This window comes from Capricornis sumatraensis, chromosome 13 (genome assembly GCF_032405125.1).
Source record: "Capricornis sumatraensis isolate serow.1 chromosome 13, serow.2, whole genome shotgun sequence".
Taxonomy (NCBI): domain Eukaryota; kingdom Metazoa; phylum Chordata; class Mammalia; order Artiodactyla; family Bovidae; genus Capricornis; species Capricornis sumatraensis.
In genome coordinates, this window is record NC_091081.1 from 88,632,852 (window position 1) to 88,654,863 (window position 22,012).

Sequence of the window (22,012 nt, forward strand, 5' to 3'; positions counted from 1 at the left end):
ATGCAGTGGCCAGAACCACCCCAAAGAAATGGCCCTCTGAGCACGTCACTGTTAGGGGACACACACTGACTGAAGTCGCCCCCTGGTCAGGCACCATGTCACCATCCGCATGAGCTGTTTTACGACAGGAGGTCCTGGAAAGGAACATGGAACTAATAAGCTCCCACCAACCAAGAGAGTTCACGAAAAGTCAAAAGGAGACCACACATGTCCGACCACCTCCCAGAATCCTCCTCTCCGGCATCCATCTTGGCTGAACAAGGCGTGTGCCACCAGGAAGGACTCTGAGTCAGAATGATTGGCTGAAGACAACCCGTAAACTAATCCCATCCCCATAAAACCCGCGACTGCGAGCCTCGAGGCAGAGCAATCCTCCTGGGTTCCCTCACTCTCCCGCTCTGCGCCCGGGCGCCCTTTCCCAATAAAATCTCTTGCTTTGTAAGCACATGTGTCTCCTTGGACAATTCATTTCCGAGTGTTAGACAAGAGCCCAGTTTCAGGCCCTGGAAGGGGTCCCCCTTCCTGCACCACCCTCCACCTAAGCTCCTTCAGAAAACTCAGAGTAGAAGAAAACATCTTCAATGTGGCCACATTCCCAAAACATTGAGCAGATTTCACACTTGGTGGAAAAACTTAAAATCAGAATCAAGCGTTCTCATTAACATGACAACTGTTTAACAAAGGTCCTTACAACACAGAGAGACAAAAGGAGAGGGGGGAAGGTGGGGGGAAGGAGCTGGAGAGGGGAGGGGGGGTAGAAAGGACATGAGAGGCGGACAGTTTGGAAGGGGGGAGTTGAAAGAATTCACAGATTCTTATGGGCAGATGACACGATCCTAACCACAGAAATTCCAATAGAACAGAAGGGCTTGAAACTAATGAAAGTCCAAAAAGATTGAGGGATATAAAATCTGCTTAAAAATCAATAACATTTTTCTAGGCCTACAATAAACAAAGTCTTTACCAAACTTATATGTCAAAATTTTATCAGTTACTTTTTCCATGTCAGTAATCAGATGATGTACTTATCCTACCTAATGTTATTTTACTTAATGTAAAAGACAGAAATCAATCAGGAAATAGAAAAATTATGAAAACAGTTTGGAGCAAGAGAAATCTACGTGACTAGAAAGCATGACCTTCTCATGAACTGAAGACATCCTCAACTCACTAGATGTTCAAGCTGGTTTAGAAAAGGCAGAGGAACCAGAAATCAAATTGCCAACATCCGCTGGATCATCGAAAAGGCAAGAGAGTTCCAGAAAAACACCTATTTCTGCTTTATTCACTATGCCAAAGCCTTTGACCGTGTGGATCACAATAAACTGTGGAAAATTCTGAAAGAGATGAGAATACCAGACCACCTGACCTGCCTCTTGAGAAACCTATATGCAGGTCAGGAGGCAATAGTTCGAACTGGACATGGAACAACAGACTGGTTCCAAATAGGAAAAGGAGTACGTCAAGGCTGTATATTGTCACCCTGCTTATTTGACTTATACGCAGAGTACATCATGAGAAACACTGGGCTGGAAGAAGCACAAGCTGGAATCAAGATTGCCGGGAGAAATATCAATAACCTCAGATATGCAGATGACACCACCCTTATGGCAGAAAGTGAAGAGGAACTAAAAAGCCTCTTGATGAAAGTGAAAGAGGAGAGTGAAAAAGTTGGCTTAAAGTTCAACATTCGGAAAACTAAGATCATGGCATCCAGTCCCATCACTTCATGGGAAATAGATGGGAAACAGTGGCAACAGAGTCAGACTTTATTTTGGGGGCTCCAAAATCACTGCAGATGGTGACTGCAGCCATGAAATTAAAAGACGCTTGCTCCTTGGAAGGAAAGTTATGACCAGCCTAGATAGCATATTCAAAAGCAGAGACGTTACTTTGCCAACAAAGGTCTGTCTAGTCAAGGCTATAGTTTTTCCAGTAGTCATGTATGGATGTTAGAGTTGGACTGTGAAGAAGGCTGAGCGCCAAAGAATTGATGCTTTTGAACTGTGGTGTTGGAGAAGACTCTTGAGAGTTCCCTGGACTGCAAGGAGATCCAACCAGTCCATTCTACAGGAGATCAGTCCTGGGTGTTCTTTGGAAGGAATGATGCTAAAGCTGAAACTCCAGTACTTTGGCCACCTCACTGTGAAGAGTTGACTCATTGGAAAAGACTCTGATGCTGAGAGGGATTGGGGGCAGGAGGAGAAGGGGAAGACAGAGGATGAGATGGCTGGATGGCATCACTGACTCGATGGGCATGAGTTTGAGTGAACTCCAGGAGTTGGTGATGGACAGGGAGGCCTGGCGTGCTGTGATTCATGGGGTCGCAAAGAGTCGGACACGACTGAGTGACTGAACTGAACTCAACTCAACTCACTATACAGAGAGTTTGACATTTCTTGTCATGAGAAAAAATAAGGAAAGGAGAAAAAAATCAGGAAAAAAATAAGATAAGGAGATGTCACTTTACAACCATCATATAAAATTTTAAAGTGTAACTGCACCAGGAGTTGGTGAGCCCATAACTCGTCACGGTCATGCACAGGTCCCCATGTCACCAGGGCCTGTGAACTGGACCTTATCAAGTGAGGGTGAGGTCTTCAGGGTGGGTCCTGATCCAACAGGACTGGAGCCTCTTTCTGAACATTTTCTTCCTCACTTGGCTCCATTGGGCCTGAGCTGCAGCACCTGGGATCCTCACTGCGTCAAGCGGGACCTTTCACCGTGGCTCACGGGCGCTCTCACCGTGGCCCACAGTTTCAGTGGCCGCAGCGCCTGGCCTTAGCTGCTCCCCGGCATGTGGGATCTCAGTTCCCCAACCAGGAATGGAATCCGTGTCCCCTGCATTGCAAGGCGAATTCTTAACCACTGGACCACGAGGGAATCCCTAGACTGGAGTCCTTCTTACAAGCAGAGAGACACAGGAGGAGGACGCCCATGTGACCACAGGGGCAGATACCCCAGGGATGCCTGGAACATGGGGCCAAGGAACGTGGGGACAGAAGCTGGAGGACGCCGGGAAGGTCCCCTCCAGGTGGCTCAGGAAGCTTGGACCTACCAACACCCTGACTTTGGACCTAAGCTCCAGAACTTCAAGACAATCAATTTCTTTTGTTTTAAGCCAATTTAAAACAAATGTTTGTGAATATGGGGATAAATAAAGAACTGCATGCAGCTCTTCTGGTACACTGCTGTACCGTCTCTGGAGAACATCCTAGCAGTAAAGAAAGCTAAGCGTTAGTACAACCTATGGGCCACCCACCCCATGCTGTGCTGCCTGGAGACCCTCCCCGGATGCCTGATAGGATACAGGGGCAAGGGGTCACCTGCTCAGGTAGGCGGAAGTGAAAGCAAAACCCTGTGACACCTACAGGCGGAAACGAACAGGACACACACCTAAGAACAGACAGTGCAGAAGAGTGTGTTCCCACGGTAAGCAGGGGGTCAGCTCAGGGGGAGAAACGGTGAAAGGTGCTCAGTCGCGTCTGATTCTTTGCAACCCCAGGGACTGTAGCCTACCAGACTCCTCCATCCATGGGATTCTCCAGGCAAGAATACTGGAGTGGACAGCCATTCCCTCCTCCAGGGGATCTTCAGGGATTGAACCTGGGTCTCCTGCATTGCAGGCAGATTCTGAGCCACCACGGAAGTCCTGGGGAAACTGGGAAAATCACATCAAACCCAACAGTGGGCTTGTCTGGACCATCATGGGAGAGAGCCTCGATTGTAGTAGTGAAACTCTGCATATGAAGTGCTTCAAAATAGCTGAAAGATTAACTGGCAATCTGTGGAATTATTGAAGGAGTGATGATAGCCATTCAAATGCCTACGTTTAATTTAGGGATTGAGTATTGCTCAAAGTAGATCAACGTCTAAGATATCCGCAACTAGCGTTCAGGAATAAGGAAATTCTCCAGAAAAGCTGAGGACAAGGGATGCTCAGGAAAGCGAATTAGTGGGAAGAGAGTGAGGAAACTCGGTCTTGCCATCTATCAGCTTATAAAATGTTTCCAACAAGCAGGCTGTGTCATCTCTTTGTACAGATGGGGAGGTGACTTCTCTGAAACCAGAGGGCAGGACTGGAACCCAGTTCTGTCTCACTCAGAGAGCTGCAGCTCAGGAAAAAGAGAGCAAGCAGTTTCCAAAATGCAGCATTATTCTTGATCAGGAAATGTTGATGATTTACTGCAGAAAAGGTAAACAGTAGCTTCTAGAAATCATTTCAGTGGAGTGGTAAGGGACAAAGCTGGGTGATGGGTAGACTGTGATGAAGACGTGACAGGAGAATTCAAATCATCTTGACTTACATTAAAGGTTAGTGAATGTCTGGGCACATTTAAAGTGATGGAAAAATACAGAATAAATATGTTAACAGAAACAAGGCAACTAGAACGACAAAAAAGAATCAAGTGGACTACAGAATTATCTAATTATTATTATTGCTCATCATCTTTAAAGAAGATAATTTTTCTTGCTAATCTTGTACAACCACAGAGGGAAAAAAGGACAATATTCCCTAGGGTAATTACATCTATGTATTTACAGTTAAATTCATATTTAGTTCAGTAAAAATGTTTGTGCTCTTTATTGGACCTAGAAAAAAGCTAGTTTAACTCAGTATTTTTTTTTTTGTCATGACTAATTCTGTTGGAAACATATACGATTAAACGTGATATCAAATAACAGAGAGGAATCACTTTTAATAATAGTTACTTGGATTTTAGACTTTTCTGGTGGCTCAGACGGGTCTGCCTACAATGCGGGAGACCTGGGTTCAATCCCTGAGTCAGGAAGACCCCCTCAAGAAGGAAATGGCTACCCACTCCAGTACTCTTGCCTGAAAAATCCCATGGACGGAGGAGCCTGGTAGGCTACAGTCCATGGGGTTGAAAAGAGTCGGACATGACTGAGTGACTTCACTCACTCAATTGGATTTTACACAGAAAATCTCCATCTCTCAAAAAGCTAAGCTGTACCTAGTAATCTCCTTTATTAGGATGTTGTAACTAGGAGGTTAAAAAGATGTTGCCGCTAAGTCGCTTCAGTCGTGTCCAACTCTGTGTGACCCCATAGATGGCAGCCCACCAGGCTCCCCCGTCCCTGGGATTCTCCAGGCAAGAACACTGGAGTGGGTTGCCATTTCCTTCTCCAATGCATGAAAATGAAAAGTGAAAGTGAAGACGCTCAGTCGCGTCCAACTCTTCGTGACCCCATGGACTGCAGCCTACCAGGGTCCTCCGCCCATGTGATTTTCCAGGCAAGAGTACTGGAGTGGGTTCCCATTGATGCTAAAAAAAAAATAGGTTCCATGTAAGCAAAGACTCTCGCTCACAGCTCCTATTTTCCCGTCTTGTTGTTTTGGCAGAAAGCTGGGAATACAGAAGATGTCGGGTGACGTCCTATAGACGGAACATTGTAACATTCTCACTAGAAGTGCCACTGATCAGCTGTGTGCTCTGGGAACCCAGGCAGACCTGTGCTGCTACCGGGCAAGAATACTGGAGTGGGCTGCCATTCCGTTCTCCAGGGGATCTTCCTGACCCAGGGATTGAACCTGGCTGTCCTGCATTGCAGGCAGATTCTTTGCCATCTGAGCCACCAGGAAGGCCCCTGTTTCAGTGATTACCAGTTGTTAATTTGCTCTACGGTTTCACCACAAGGGCTTCCTTTCCAAAACAACGGAAATCTTTATGTTTTCAACTTTCACTACAAATTGGAATAGGCGACTTCCGAACCGAAGTCCCCACCACTGATGTTCATAAGCAAGTAATGAAGACAGGATCAATGGTACCACCAAATTAAAATGTACTGAGTTCTGCAGCTTAAGCCAAGCTAATGATGTGGACAGCTTGGAGAAATAAGAGACAGTCCTGAGCCACTCGGTCTGCAGCCTTCATTGAGAAAAGGAGGGGCTGGGGTTACGCATGTGGAAGCCGGCAGTCTAGACTGGGGTCACCCCTGAACCTTCCACACGGACGTCATCGAGCTGCATGAAGGCTGTCACCTCTTACTTAAACCTGGGCACAAATCAGACTCAGGCCTCCCTGGTTATCATCAGGGCACAATGGGATGACGCCTGTGGGGTGCCTGTCAAGCTGGGTACAAGTGTGACAAAGCTCTACTTTCATTAAATGGAGGAGTAAGAACCATGCTCCTAGAGGCCGGAAATGAAGACGGGCACGTACTTGGGGATAAATACGCGACAGAGAAGGGGAAGCTGCTTAAGACTGCTTTGTATTTTACCTTAATCTCCAATCACGTTTCCATTTCTAACCATGGCTATTCTTTACATCACCTTGTTCTCAAGAAAGTAAGAATCTCAAATGAAACTTAAGAGCCTGACGTGCAGGTGGGTTAAGACGGTCAGTAAACATCAAAGAACAAAAGAGAGGAAAGGGTGGCTCGAAGCCTGGCCCGCCGCTTGGGGAGCTGTGTGGAACCTTTCTGGTCCCCACCACCCCCTGGATCGACAGACGCACAGCAGGCCCTCTATCCTCCAGAACGGATTGAATCACCGTCGAGCAGCATTTTTCAAGTAAACACTTCAGTTTCTGCATCTGCCTCTGACTCATCACAGCTGAAAGCAAATTAGGGGTTAAAAAGGCCCGCATCGTGCACACAACGACCCTGATTTTCCAAATGGAAGGATATCTTTAAACATTTGAGAGGTCTTCAATTTTCATATACGCCATATTCTATATTTAACCAGATTTGACAGTGCAATGTTCAAAATACCCGTGGAATACTAATGAAATCAGTGCAACTTAACTTTAATCATGTTTATGTCTAAAATCACCATGACCACGCCGTGCCTATTTCTCCCTTCCTTACCAATCTCTTGATTTACTGCCATAAAGATACTCTGTTGGGACCATCATGGGCAAGCCAGCTGAAAAATGTACAACTTGAATCTCTGAACATCTGAAAGGTCCAGTCCAATTTTGCTTTTAATGTTCAGCCTTGTTTCAAATCTGGGGAATTAAAGGTAAGACTTTAGCCGTAATCCCTGAGGCTTGCTGGGGCTTTCAATCAACAGTAAGGGACAGATGTCCTGAGACACCGGCCTCAGCACCATGGCTGTTCCCCCAACAGCACACACTTTGTTCTGTTCTCTTCATACACATGCTTCTAAAACATGCACATAGCCTCGAGTGAGTGTGTGTGTGTGCGCGCGTGCGCACAGTCACACACAGTCTCTTTACTGCTTCCTGGAAGTACACGCACTCCATCTTAGACTTCCGGGAAGACTGAACACGCGTTCTTGTCTCTTTTCCTCCCATTTGTTGCTGTTTCTCAGTCGCTCAGTCGGATCTGACTCTGTGACCCCAGGGACTGTGGCCCACCAGGCTCCTCTGTCCATGGGATTCTCCAGGCAGGAACACTGGAGCGGGTTGCCATTCCCTTCTCCAGGGGATCTTCCCAACCCAGGGATCGAACCCAAGTCTCCTGCATTGCAGGCAGATTCTTTACCACGTGAGCCTCCAGGAAGTCCATTGGGAAGAAAAGCATTAATCAAATGGTCACACATGTGCACATACAAAGAAAGGAATTAGTGTGTGAATAAACATAGAGAAGAGAAATAACTGGAATTTAAAACAGAAAAGCAACAGAGGTAATCAATGAGGAAACAGCTGTGTTTTAAAGGAACGATAAAATTGACAAACCTCCGACAACACCACAAAAAATAAGATAAGAAAGGGAACACACGGATGACTAATACTGGGAATGAATGAGGGACATCACTACAGACCCTGCAGGCAGGGAAACAGTAACTGGCGGATCCCAGGGACAACTCACAGACACAGACTGGACAGCCCCCAAAGGCCCAGGAGGCTCAAGGAGGCCGCCTCGGGTCACCAGTGCAGGGAATTCTGGGCCCCAGGCACCTGAGCGTGGTCTATAAGGAAGGGTGCACATGCCTAGGGAAGGGCAAGGCCAGCCAGCATAGTCTGGACAGGCCTCCTGGCACCCAGCACCAGAGGGGCCTCCTCTTGTCTAGGTCTAAAGACTGTACTGATGGAAGACGTTTCTCATGCTGCTGTGAGGGGATGACTGTGAGTCAGAAGACAAGGAAGACCACCAGGTACTTGGGGCCAGAGTTAACACCATCATGTAGGTTTATATGCAGCTTTGCAGATACCCCGTTCATTATTTCAGTTCAGTTCAGTTCAGTCGCTCAGTCCTGTCCGACTCTTTGCAACCCCATGGACTGCAGCACACCAGGCCTCCCTGTCCATCACCAACTCCCAGAGTCTACTCAAACTCATGGCAGTTGAGTCAGTGATGCCATCCAACCATCGCATCTTCTGTCCTCCCCTTCTCCTCCCACCTTCAATCTTTCCCAGCATCAGGGTCTTTTCCAATGAGTCAGTTCTTCACATCAGGTGGCCAAACTACTGGAGTTTCAGCTTCAGCATCCATCCTTCCAGTGAATATTCAGGACTGATTTCCTTTAGGATTGACTGGTTGGATCTCATTGCAGTTCAAGAGACTCTGAAGAGTCTCCTTCAAAAGCAGCAATTCTTTGGCACTCAGCTTTCTTTATAGTCCAACTCTCACATCCATACATGACTACTGGAAAAACCATAGCTCTGACTAGACAGACCTTTGTTGGCAAAGTAATGTCTCTGCTTTTGAATATGCTGTCTAGGTTGGATGTAGCTTTTCTTCCAAGGAGCAAGCATCTTTTAATTTCATAGCTGCAGTCACCATTTGCAGTGATTTTGGAGCCCCCCAAAATTAAGTCACTCACTGTTTCCCCATCTATTTGCCATGAAGTGATGGGACTGGATGCCATGATCTTAGTTTTTGGAATGTTGAGTTTTAAGCCAGCTTTTCACTCTCTTCTTTCACTTTCATGAACAGCCTCTTTAGTTCTTTTCTTTCTGTCATAAGGATGGTGTCATCTGCATATGTGAGGTTATTGATATTTCTCCCGGCAATCTTGAGCCCAGCTGGTGCTTCATCCAGCCCAGCATTTCTTATGATGTACTCTGCATGTAAGTTAAATAAGCAGGGTGACAATATACAGGCTTGACGTACTCCTTTCTGGATTTGGAATGAGTCTGTTGTTCTGTGTCCAGTTCTAACTCTTGCTTCTTGACCTGCATACAGATTTCTCAGGAGGCAGATCAGGTGGTCTGGTATTCCCATCTCTTTCAGAATTTTCCAGCTTATTGTGATCCACACAGTCAAAGGCTTTGGCATAGTCAATAAAGCAGAAACAGATGTTTTCCTGGAACTCTCTTGCTTTTTTTGATGATCCAAAGGATGTTGGCAATTTGATCTCTGGTTTCTCTGCCTTTTCTAAATCCAGCTTGAATATCTGGAAGTTCACAGTTCACATACTGTTGAAGCCTGGCATGGAAAATTTTGAGCATTACTTTACTAGTGTGTGAGATGAGTGCAATTGTGCGGTAGTTTGAGCATTCTTTTGCATTGCCTTTCTTTGGGACTGGAATGAAAATTGACCTTTTCCAGTCCTGTGTCCACTGCTGAGTTTTCCAGATTTGCTGGCATACTGACCACAGCACTTTCACAGCATCATCTTTTAGGACTTGAAATAGCTCAGGTGGAATTCCATCACCTCCACTAGCTTTGTTTGTAGTGATGCTTTCTAAGGCCCACTTGACTTCACATTCCAGAATGTCTGGCTCTAGGTGAGTGATCACACCATCGTGATTATCTGGGTCGTGAAGATCTTTTTTGTACAGTTCATCTGTGTATTCTTGCCACCTCTTCTTAATATCTTCTGCTTCTGTTAGGTCCATGCCATTTCTGTCCTTTATCGAGCCCATCTTTGCATGAAATGTTCCCTTGGTGTCTCTAATTTTCTTGAAGAGCTCTCTAGTCTTTCCCATTCTGTTGTTTTCCTCTATTTCTTTGCATTGATCGCTGAGGAAGGCTTTCTTATCTCTCCTTGCTATGCTTTAGAACTCTGCATTCAAATGAGTGTATCTTTCCTTTTCTCCTTTGACTTTAGCTTCTCTTCTTTTCTCTTTTCAGCTATGTGTAAGGCCTCCTCAGGCAACCGTTTTGCCTTTTCCCATTACTTTTTCTTGGGGATGGTCTTGACCCCTGTCTCCTGTACAAGGTCACGAACCTCCGTGCATGGTTCTTCCGGCTCTCTGTCTACCATCTGGGGTCTATTTGTCACTCCCACTGTGTAATCGTAAGGGATTTGATTTAGGTCATACCTGAATGGTCTAGTGGCTTTCCCTATTAGAAAACTACTTCATTACTTGGTAAGCATTTATGGATCTTTGCAGGAGCTGGGCTACCACAGTCTCGTGGTAGAAAGAGACCCTAGAGGGACCACAGGAGCCTGTAGAGAGAATGCGGCCTGCAGGACCAGTGTGAGCTCCACGCACCCTGGGGAGGTCCCTGCTGTCCCGCCTCCAGCTCCACGTGGGCCCACCAAGGTCTCGGCTGTGCTACGTCCTGCGTGTCGGAAAAAGTGCTGTAGCTAGAGAGCTTTGCCTTCCCAACTGCTCATCCTATACGCTGTCCTGTTCCCATGGATGGACAAACATCACTAGATTGGCTACTAACACATAAAGTTTATCCTGAGTTCCTTTTTATTGGTAAAGAAGCAATCTCACCGGGGTGATCAGAACACAAAACCGGCAGGCTTGGGAGTGGGCTGTCTGAGACCTTCACCTGGAGGCATCTCTGTAACAGCTGTTTGCATTTAATTATTCACCCCTCTGCCCTCAGGGGGAAGTCCAGGTGCTGCTGGGAAGGGGGAGGGCCCTCCGCGAATGAGGTCTGGAGTTGTGACAGCTTGTTTAGAAATTAAGCCAAAAACCACAGGAACAGATCAAGAAAACGAGTCTTAAAATCACTAGAAATGGTCTTTTTCCAAAGCTGGATCATTGGCCACGTTCTCCAGCGCTCATTCCCAGATTTCGTTTCTGATGAGCTTCCGTCCTTTCCCTGAGCTCTCGACCATCACGTCTCGCTGCAGACACTCCGCCTCGCCACCTCCACCTCCCTACCACTGCCCTCTACTCACCACCCTGGTCTAAGGACAAGCGCCCTTTCTTTTCAAACTGTAGGAACCCTGTACCCACAGACTGACTTTGTGGCCAGTTGGGTCCCTATAAATCAAAAGAACACAACAAGAGAACAGAAGTGTGAGAGCTTTTAAAAAATCATACTTGACTGAATGAAGAGAGAAAAATACACAAGGGATACTGAAAGTAATGAAAGAGGAGGTTTTTATGAAAAATTGGTGCGATCTGTGCAGACGGAGTGTACAAGAAAACTCCAGAAAACAGCGACTGCCTTTTGCCCTGTTCTTTTAAATAACCGATGTCTGGAAATCTGGGTCACAGCCCTGGGCAGAACCATAAGAGCATTCATGCGTGATGTGCAGGAACAAAGAACAGGAGTGTCTAGAGTGGCTGAAAACACGGGAATGGACGACAAGCCCTAGGTTCGAGATTATTTCCGACCCAACGAGTCATTTGTTCAGAGTCACTACAGTAGCAAGTGAAAACCACAACACCGACTTTCACGGAAGATTCAGAGTGAAACCAGAGGCAAAAAACAAATGAGACTTTCCTGCAACACCCAAGAGACCAGTTTTGGCCGTGTTACTTGTGCCGGTGACGAGCGTCACGGTGCGATGCTCTAAACACAGAGGCACTTGGCCAGTCGGTTAGCATGGCCGTCACAGCCAGACAGTCCCCACGTCCTCTCGGTGTTTCTGCCAGGTCACTCCGGTGTCACTACATTAACCCCATCCCTGCGGCCATCACCCAGTCCTGAGCCTCATCACGCCCTCCTGCCTCAGCCCCGACTGAGCTGGTCTGAGCCTGCCTCTCCCTCCCGGCATCTCAAGAGCCCTACTGGGTTATCCTCCCGATAGCGTCCATGCCCCTGATATCCTTTCTTCCTGACCCATCCAGTCATTCCAGCCCCGCATGGCTACACAGGTTATCCCCAGCCTCCTGCAGGGGCGGGTTGGGGGGGGGGGCTGTACTCAAGTTCTGTTTGTGTGTCACTGGCTTGAAACACAGATGCACACTCACATGGAAACAACACTTTGGACTGTGTTTGGTTCTTTGATAAATCACAGAAAAGCCTGTGACTCAGAGCTGAGCCCTGTACTCCAGGACCAGGTCTCAAGAAGACGCAGCCACGAGATGGAGGCTGGAGGACAAGAAAGAGACTGTGGGTCCCCTTGCCTCCCCAAAATGTACGCTACCATCCCAGCCTCCAGAACCTCTGTGACCTGCCTCGGAAAGAGGGTCTCTGCGGCTGTAAGCAGTTAGGATGAGGTCATTAGAGGCTGTCATCCGAAAGGACTGGTGTCCTCATAAGACGAGAAGACAGAGACGCACAGAGAAGAGAAGGCCAACACAGAAAGTGGGGCGATGCGGCTGCAAGCCAGGGGCGCCCAGGGCTCCCCACAGCTGCAGAGGCTGAGAGAAGGGCACAGAAGAGACTCTTCTCCAGAGCTCTCAGAAGAACCAGCTCTGTGATACTCATACTTGTGGCCCCAGGCTTGTGTTTGCTGTTGTTCAGTTCTAAGTCATGTCCGACTCTTTGCGACCCCATGGATTGTGAGCTGCCAGGCTTCCCTGTGTTTCACCTTCTCCTAGAATTTGCTCAAACTCGACGGACATGTGTTTGCACAAGCTCCAGGAGTTGCTGATGGACAGGGAAGCCTGGCGTGCTGCAGTCCATGGGGTCGCAAAGAGTCAGACACGACTAAGTGACTGAACTGAACTGAACAAGTCCATTGAGTCGGTAATGCCATCCAACCATCTCATCCTCTGTTGTCCCCTTCTCCTCCTGCCTTCAGTCTTTCCCAGCATCAGGGTCTTTTCCAATTAGTTGGCTCTTCACATCAGGTGGCAAAAGTATTGGAGTTTCAGCTTCAACGTCAATCCCTCCAATGAATATTTAGGGTTGATCTCCTTTAGGATTGACTAGTTTAATCTCCTTACGGTCCAAGGGACCCTCAAGAGTCTTGTCCAACACCACAGTTCAAAAGCAGCAATTCAGGCCTGTGGGAGAATCAATTTCTGCTACGTCACCTAGTCTGTAGTTCTTTGTGATGCCAGACCCAGGACGCTATTAGCTGTACCTGGGCAAATTTTTGTCAAAAGGCACCATTTGACTTTAGTACCAAGCGTGGAGCCCCATGTTCCAGACTGTTCTGTGAGGTCAGAGGGCCTAGGCCTTCCCCTGCCCTGGGCAGGCATGCAGCGGCCACCCCCCACCTGGCCTTGAGTCCTGCCACATGCTTCTCTGGCTGTGGGTCCAGCCGAGGGACACAGCGACATGAACACAAAACCACATCAACACAGCGGCTCCTGAGGAGCCCCGGAGGGACCTCCGCGTGGGGACAGCGAGAAGCTGGCAGCAGGGACTCTCGGGAGGGGTGGCTGTGAGCAGACCCCTACCCACCCTCCTCAGTGCCTGCACCCCACCTGTGCTCAGGTAAGCTGGCAGGACTCCGCTTCCAGAGGGGGGCATTGGGGCGTGAGACACTCCTGACCCATAGCCTTGCCACTGGCATACCCGCGGCTGGGCACGAGAGCTCGGCCCCGGGAGCCCCACAGCCCCACCAGCTGCCTCTTATTCATTAAAGGAGAACGGGGGAGGTCGTCATTGTTGTTTAGTCGCTAAGTCATGTCTGACTCTTTGCGACCCCATGGACTGCAGCCCACCAGGCTCCCCTGTCTGTGGGATTTCCCAGGGAAGAGTGCTGGAGTGGGCTGCCATTCCCTTCTCCAGGGGATCTTCCTGACTCAGAAACTGAACCCATATCTCCCGCTTGGCAAGTGGGAAGCCCAGGTGGTTCAGCGGTAAAGGGTTTGCCTGTAAATGGCAGGAGACATGGAGACATGGGTTTGATCCTTGGGTTGGGAAGATCCCCTGGAGAAGGGAATGGCAATCCACTGCAGTATTCTTGCCTGGAAAATCCCATGGATAGAGGAGCCTGGTGGGCTACAGTCCACGGGGTCGCAAAGAGTCGGACACAACCAAGTGCACGCACACACATGAGTTTAGGATCTAAGTGATATTTGTGGTCAGAACAAAAAGCAAAGGTTATAATAATAAGTGACTGGAGAGGAACAGGTCGGCAGTTTGGAAAAAATTAGTTAAATCCCCAGGATACAACTCACAATCTAAAATGCCAGAAAAATGTCAACCAAAATACTGAAACAAGGGCGAACATCTATGTCATCTTTTGATGGGTGCAGACTTTAAAATGGAATCAAGACTAACTGTAAACTTTGGGGTATGAAAACACCATAGCTAAAATGAAACTGCAAAAAATTTCATAGCATGTATAACAAAGGGTTAAAGTGCCATCGAAGGAGTTTGTGCAAATTAGTCAGAGAACAATGAATGTGTTTACAAGCTGAGAAGGGCCCAGTGAGTGGGAGGGACAGAAATGGGTGGATGGACAAAGTCTGGGAGGAGAGACCGGGGGCACAAACGTGGAAGTTCAAGAAGAGGGTGGGGGAGGGGTGGGCGTGGGGGACACAGAACGTATCTGTGTGAGTTCCAGAAGGTCCCAGTGGTGCACACTTGCATCCTGGAACAGCCCCAGACGTTCCATCAGCAGAGCTGCTCGTAACTAACCTGCACTTGGGGCAGGTGCATTCGACAGGTTTTTCACTGAGGATGGTTTTATTGGGCATTCTTCTACAAAGACAGAAATAGCTTTGTGAATCTACCTTCACTTCCCCTTAAAGAGCTTCCTTAGTTACAGGCACAAAGGGAACCAGTGAAGATTGTATCTGCCAGGGGCTGCCAGTCTGCGGGCAGACAGCAGTTATCACAGGCTGGCCTTGGGAGGAAGTCACGGCCGGATGGCTCCTTAGAGAACAGAGCGCGGTCTTATTTGTCAAGTTGAACTCCAGTTTACAAGAGGACATCTAAACCAACTTATCAGGAGACGCTAAAAGCCTTTGAAAATAATTTTCCCTTTAAGGAAACTAAGCATTCTGTGTTCTTTTGAATAGTTAATCATCTTAGGACTGTATCAAAACCTAAACCATACCTGCTGCTGCTGCTAAGGCGCTTCAGTCGTGTCCGACTCTGTGTGACCCCATAGACGGCATCCCACCAGGCTCCCCCATCCCTGGGATTCTCCAGGCAAGAACACTGGAGTGGGTTGCCATTTCCTTCTCCAAACCATACATACTGACTTTTTAATCCTACAGTAAAATATCTGAAAATACAGGACGAAAGAGTTTGGACATACATTCCTTTTTAAAAGGTCACAAAACACGGATTAATGAGTATGTGTTTCCAAGAAAGTAGCTAACAGATATTTCAACACAGACGTATCTCAGAATCTCACCCACTGTTGTAAGACATCTTCGCTCTTTCACACACACAGGCAGCGTGAACTTGGCAAACACCGTGAGATCAGTTATGTCTCAATAACTGACCTTTGGTTTATGAAAAGTGAGATCCCAATATTTCTAGACACACTGAAGAGTCCTTTGGCTTCTACATAAAAAAACTGGTTAGAGGGGTGAATAAAAGCTTAGCCAGGTTAAAAGTCCAGTCGTTAGATTTTTTCTTACTTCTATGTATGTCTGTATGTGCATATCTGTATTGATAAATAATTGGACATTCGAAAGTTACTAAGCATTGTGGGAACCCAAAAACTGAGAATTGCCTAATAACCGCAGGGATGAAACCCTCAACGTTTCGCCCGAGGCCGACTCTGAGAGTCAGTGGAGTATGGCAGCAGGTGGCAGCCTTCCTGCAGCGGGCAGATGGTAAACCCTGCAGAAGCCACACGGCCTCTGGCACAGTCACTCAGCTCTGCCGCTGCTGGGGTAAAAGCGCCATGGACAGACGACAGCTACACTCGTGAGCGAAGCTGGGTCCTGATAGTGCTTTACTTGTGGTCGCAGGAATTTGAATTTCACGTTATTTTATGGGTCATGAAATATTCTTTTCACTTTTTCCCCAGCCATGTAAAAATGTAAAACTCTTTCTTAATTTAAAGACCACACAGACAGGTGGTGGGCAGTGGCTTGACAACATGGGCCGTGGTGCCTCCATCCCTTGAGGACCAGCAAAGGAGGAGCATTTCAGTGATGAAACCGAGAATGGACGGTGGCCAACCTGTGCGAGCAACTCCAGGGAGACCCAGAGCAGGGTCCTGTCCCTCCTGCCGAGAGCGCAGCCCTTGCCCCACCCCGTGCCCCTCTGCTCTGCTCTGGGGTGGCCTCCAGCGCTGGCCCCTTTCTGGTTAGGTCTTCGTTCTTTCTGATCCCTCTCTGACACCGCCTAAAATGGCCCCAGGCACTCTCAGAGCCTTCTTCCTTCTCCAAACGGCACGTGACCAGAATGGAGGTGACCCTTGACATCAGGGAGAACCTTGAGCAAATCCATGTTTGTTTCAGTGTCAGCTATCTGCCGTCTCACTCTGCCTTCTTCCCATTAATACCTTCACTTGAACAACACGTTGTCTCATTTCCTCGGGTATTACTTCTGTTTTGCAAGGTTTTCTTAAACCTCACAATAGATATTCTGGATCTAGCTCACTGATCGATAATATATTATTAAATATATCAGATGAAGAAATGATTAAATGATGCATCTCAAAATCTGCTCACTTACCCTCAAAACACTCATTAAGTAGCAGATGGCCAACAGGCACATGAAAAGATGCTCAACATAGCAAATCATCAAGGAAATACTAATCAAAACCACAATGAGACACCACCTCACATCTGTCAGAATGGCCATCATCAATCAGAACACAAGTAACGAGCGTTGGTGAGGATGCGGAGAAAGAGAACCCGCGTATACTGTTAGTGCACGTGCGTATCAGCACGGCCACAGTGGGACACAGAGTGAGCCTTCCTCAAAACACTGGAGGCGGAATTACCAGCATGTGACCTAGCAATGCCAGCCCGGGCAAAGACCTGGGAAAAACAAAAACACTCATTTGAAAAGACACATGCCTCGCAATGTTCTTAGCAATTATTTACAGCTGCCTAGATATGGAAGCAACCTAAGTATCCATCAACAGATGACTGGATTTTAAAACTGTGGAATCTGTACACAATGGAATTATACTCAGCCATAAAAAATGAGACTTTGTCATTTGCAACAACATGGGTAGATTTGGAGGGCATTATGCTAAGTGAAATAAGTCAGATAGAGAAAGATAAATACTGTTTGTACCACACATGTGGGGTCTAAAAAATACAGCAAACTAGCGACTATAACAAAAAGAAGCAGACTCACAGATTCAGGGACCAAACCGGGGGTGACCAGCGGGATGGGGAGAGCGGGGAGCCGCAGCACAGGCGCAGCGGAGAAGGACAGCTGTCACGGGTCACACACACACGGGGAGTACAGCCGACATTTATGAGAGATATAGCTGGGGCATAGCCTTTAAGAATTGTGAATCTCCACATTGCACACCTATAACTCACATAGTTGTTGTACATCAAGTATATTTCATACAAGGGCAAAAAAGAAAGGGAAAAAACACTCATCAAAGAAGAGATCATCAATCTTACTGCTTTTCAGATCGGTCAGTAATTCCTGGTCAGTAATTTCAAAGGAGCATAATTATTAACCTTCCTTTCTTCTCAATAAACAGCATCCTAGCAATGCTGACGGGGGCGAACCTAGGCGATCTGAAGGTGTGTGCTCATACTATAACTTGGAAATTCTGCATGCCAGCACTCACCTACGATCTGCACAAGGGGATTCATGTCAAACGTCTGAGCTTCATGACAGCTGCGAGACGTCTGGGAGAAGGAAGGTAGGTGGACACGCCTGGCTGTTAAATTCCCAGTTCAGAAATCTTCACGTCCCCCGGCCTCATCACTAACATCTATAAGGTCTTCACCTATATAAACACTTCCTATTGTTAAGAACTCTAAGTATATTTTAAAATATACACTGAATATAACAAACTATAGGCATTTTTTCATTGCATATCTACTGACATTTTATTTTCGGTGGCAAGTACTCTAATGTTTGGCGACTCCTGTGTAAGAGCCACCACCACTCAGCGAACTCCTAATGTGTGCCAGGAGCAGGGCAGGCACTTCATAAACCCTTGGCCTGGGACCTGGTATTCACCACAATTTCCATCTTTCAAGCTCACTACAAAGAGGAGGTTTCTAATCCTTACAACGAATGGATGAATACATTAACTCCATAAAACAAGAGAACTCAATAAAAGATATTCGAGAAGATATTTTTTAAGAAATTGCCTGTTTAATGATCAAGGGTAATTTCGCTGTTATAATAAAGGGTAAAGTTCTGTTATAAAAATTTCACAGAAAAAGAAAGTGACTTTCCCAGCTTGCATGTTTCATAACACCTGAGTTCACACATGGGACTCCACACCGTGGGGCTGGTATGAAAGGGGAATGGTGGCCGGGGGAGCCGAACCCACACCACGGGTTCCAGGTGGGGCTCAGGGGAACTTCCGGGAGCCAGTCTGCCTCTGTGCGGACAGAAGCGGCCGCTCTGTGAGCTTCCTCATCTTTAAACGAGGAAGTCAGAGCCCACACACAGGGTGGGGCCCTTCCCAACTCTGAATTTCCCATGCTGTCAACTCTAAGGCTACAGCAGGGGACTCGATGGGCCAGCTCACTGTTGGTGGAACAACGGTCCTGAGATATAAAAGGATGCATCATCTTTTTTATTAGAAAAAACCCAAACTCTAAATACCCGCCTACAAGGAAAGGACTTGATACACAATGATGCTTGCTTGCTGTCGTAGAAAAGCCTAACGGAGATCCACCCCCGAGACAGGCTGATGAGGGAAAAGCAAGCTCCAGGGACAATATTCTATGAGCCCTCTCAACGTCCTGCTGTTTATTTTATGCCAGCAAACAGATGTTTCTGCAATAAGGAGAAAACCCACTCTAGAGATGGGTGCGCTTGGCAGGACAAGGGTTTTAGGGCAGGAGGACACTCCATGGTCTAGTAGCCTTTATCACCTTATCGGTAATGTTTATATGTTTACAAGGACACAATATTCAAATTATCATGAAAAATAAATTGCATCAATGAACATGAATTTGAGCAAACTCCAGGAAATAGTGGCAAGAACCCAGTGCACTGTAGCCCATGGGGTCTCAAAGAGTCGGACAGGATTTGATAACTCAACAGTAGCAAAGGGCATTCACGCCGTGATCCAAGCCGGCCTCGGGCTGCAGTGGTCCGGGTTATCTGGGAGCCGGTCCCGAGGAGGAGGCCTGGGCACTCAGGGTCTGGAGCAGCTTCTCCTAGTGCAGATGGAGCCAGGAGAGGAGGCGGAGCCCAGCTGCGGGGACCCAGCCCAGAGGACCCACTCTGGCCAGCAGGGAGCCCCTGGGGAGGGACAGAGCCTGGGTCACCATCAATTAGGGACCCTGAGGCTGGGAAAGCGTGTGACCGGGGCAGAGGGCACTGCAGGGTAGGCCTCCAGGTCTGGAGTGAGCCTGAGCCCTGCCCATGTACTGGAGGGTACATGGCGTGGGCCCTCTGGGTGCCAGTATCCAAACCTGCAAGATGTGGACAGTCATGCCCACGTCTGTCCTTTATCTGGTAGGTCTGGGAATCAGCGAGACAGGAAGATCAGCTGTAGACTACACAGGGCTCCAACTACACGCCTGCAATGACACTCTGACTTCCCCTAAGACCCCAGCACGGCCACTGCAGAGAAAAGGGAAGCCAACGAGAAGAGGGCTGGCGGGCGAGGCCAGCGCCCCCCTGAGCCCGCCAGGATTACAGGAGGAGCGGTGGAGCCAGGCGGGTATCGGGGGCTAAACCAGCGGCCTCGCAGCCGGTGAAAATCTCCCACGCTCTCCATCATGACACGCAGGCAACTGCTCGCGGTGGGCGAGAGAGCAGAGGCTGCAGCCAGATGCTCAGGGTCAGGCTCCACGTCCACCATTACCAGCTGTGTGACCTTGAGCAAGTTACTTAACCTCTCTGTGCCTTAGTTGCCTCCTCTGTAAAATATAATGATAGTCTCACCTCATAAGTCGTTACGAGGATTAAATGAGTTCATAGCGATGATACACTTAGAACAGTGCCTGGCAGGAAGCAAGTACTGAACAGTCGTCTGTGAAACAGAGAAACAGGACAAAACCTGGGCCTTCGTGCCCACCATCGGGATGTCCACACGGGGACGGTCTGGTCTTCCTCGTATGCTCCCACGGCGCCCTGCAGCTAATGAAGTGTGTTTGCATGCAGCTTCCCTGCGCTCCTTGGGGTTCCCCACTGACTGCACTGGCTGCCCAGTACTGGGAACGGCTGCATTGTGAAGGGCCTTGTGAGAACACTCATCCACGCATCCATCATCGCGAGGCTCTTCACGGGGACCTGCAGCGGACAGGAGGCGGTGGCAGTCACGGCCGTCTTCTTTCTTCTTGGTTGCTCGGCTTTGCGGGCTCTTAGTTCCCTGCCCAGGGACTGAGCCCGAGGCCTCTGCACTGAGAGCACAGTCCTACCCACCACGCCCCCAGGGACGCTGCTACGTGCTTTCCACGGTGTCGACGATGCAGAAAGGCGCTCGGTCATCGGGCAGATATCAACACTGCAGTGCTGTTCACCTCCCCTTTGTCCAATCTCTTGGCCCCTCTTTCAAGGGAGCTTGATTAGTTTGCACTTGGCAGTTCCAGTTTCCAACTCCGTCTTTCTCCATCCGGTGAAGACAGTCACCGAGAGACTGGTACTGCAGGCCCGCCTCCCTCCCCTGCAGGAGGTGCGCAGGGCCCCGCTGCACCTCTCCTTCCTCCAGTCCCTCTCTCACCAGGAATGTTTTTAAGTGTTTTTCTGTTTTGTTTAAAGAAAAAAAAAAAGCCTTCCAGAAGATCTATCTTTTAACATATGGCTCTTTCTTAAAACAACAGGCTTGGTTTTCTGAGCAGAAATCACAGAAGAACATGCTAGAGTTTCTTAAAAACTGAGAGTGCTGGCTGATCCCCAGCGCAGAGCCCCGTGGAAAGCCCAGCTCACTGGGCTTCTTGGGGACATTTCCTTGGCTGGCGACAGAATCAGTGGAAATGCGGGTTCCACTGAACCGGGAGTTCTTTACCACCTTCGGTCCCTCAGCTGAACCATTTGCCTTCAGGGGCAGCCAGCTCAGAGGAGGGAGCTGAGAGCCACAGGACCAGGCTCTTCCACAAAAATAGCCCTGTTTCTCCCACACGGCTTCCCGCGAGGGTGCCCCTGAAACAGTTAGCCACCCATTTCCCACAGTCGATTTTATCTGGAACGTCACAGTTGAGTAGACATAAAATACAGCACGAAAATGTAATTGAGACAAAATATAATCAGAAAAAAAAAAAAAAACACAGAAAATTTAAGCAGAATAAATCAGTAGGCGCAGGTCATTTCCGAGCCTGGTTTTGAAACGCTGGATTGCCCAGGAAAGTGATTTCCATGTTGGGAATCGGGATACATGGAAGCAGGGAACGGTTCAGAGATCCACACGGTCCATTCCGAATTCCGGCTCCGTCTTCTCACCTCTTTTCAAAATCTGTCAGGACACACACGCACCGGGAGGTCAGAGGCCCCACTGCCTTCTTCACGGGGAAGGAACGGCTGAAAACCGATTGAGGTGGAGGAGTGTTTCGGAGGGTCTGGCAAGCATTCCACCAGGTAGGTAGAGGACGAGGAGATGGAGGAGCAGCCTCGCAGCCTTGTGCTACTGAGGACAGTCAGGCCACGGTTCTAAAACACGTCGCCACACCCCAAGGGACCAGCGGCCCCCGGGTCTCACCGCTGAGCTCAGCACCGTCTGCCAACCACCCAAGGGGAGTAAATGCTTCTTCGGCTTTGGTTTCCCCTGTGCTCTTTTATCATCCTTTCTCTGGAGTTCCAGAAGGAAAACGCCAGGGTGGCTCTCAGCGGGGCCGCCTGAGGCCCACGTGACTCGTCACGACTCCACGTGGCACCAGCTGCTCCCCCGTCTGTCCATGCATGGGCTGGGCGCCCAGGGACGGTCTCTATGCTGACTGTGACCTTCTGGGCCGGGGCTCCCAGGGGAATTAGAGAGAGAGGGGCT

General features: G+C 48.4%; 1 protein-coding gene across 3 annotated transcripts in view; it reads right to left on the reverse strand.

Moving 5' to 3' along the window:
• RPS6KA2 (ribosomal protein S6 kinase A2) overlaps nt 1–22,012 on the reverse strand; it is a 334,221-nt gene that overhangs the window by 224,562 nt on the left and 87,647 nt on the right. The window contains exon 4 of one of the 3 annotated variants that reach the window (XM_068985384.1): nt 19,623–19,633. The exons of the other annotated variants lie outside the window; for them this stretch is intronic. Within the exon in view, the coding sequence (XP_068841485.1) occupies nt 19,623–19,633 (11 nt within the window). The remainder of the gene's footprint in view (nt 1–19,622; nt 19,634–22,012) is intronic. 3 annotated transcript variants of the gene reach the window in all.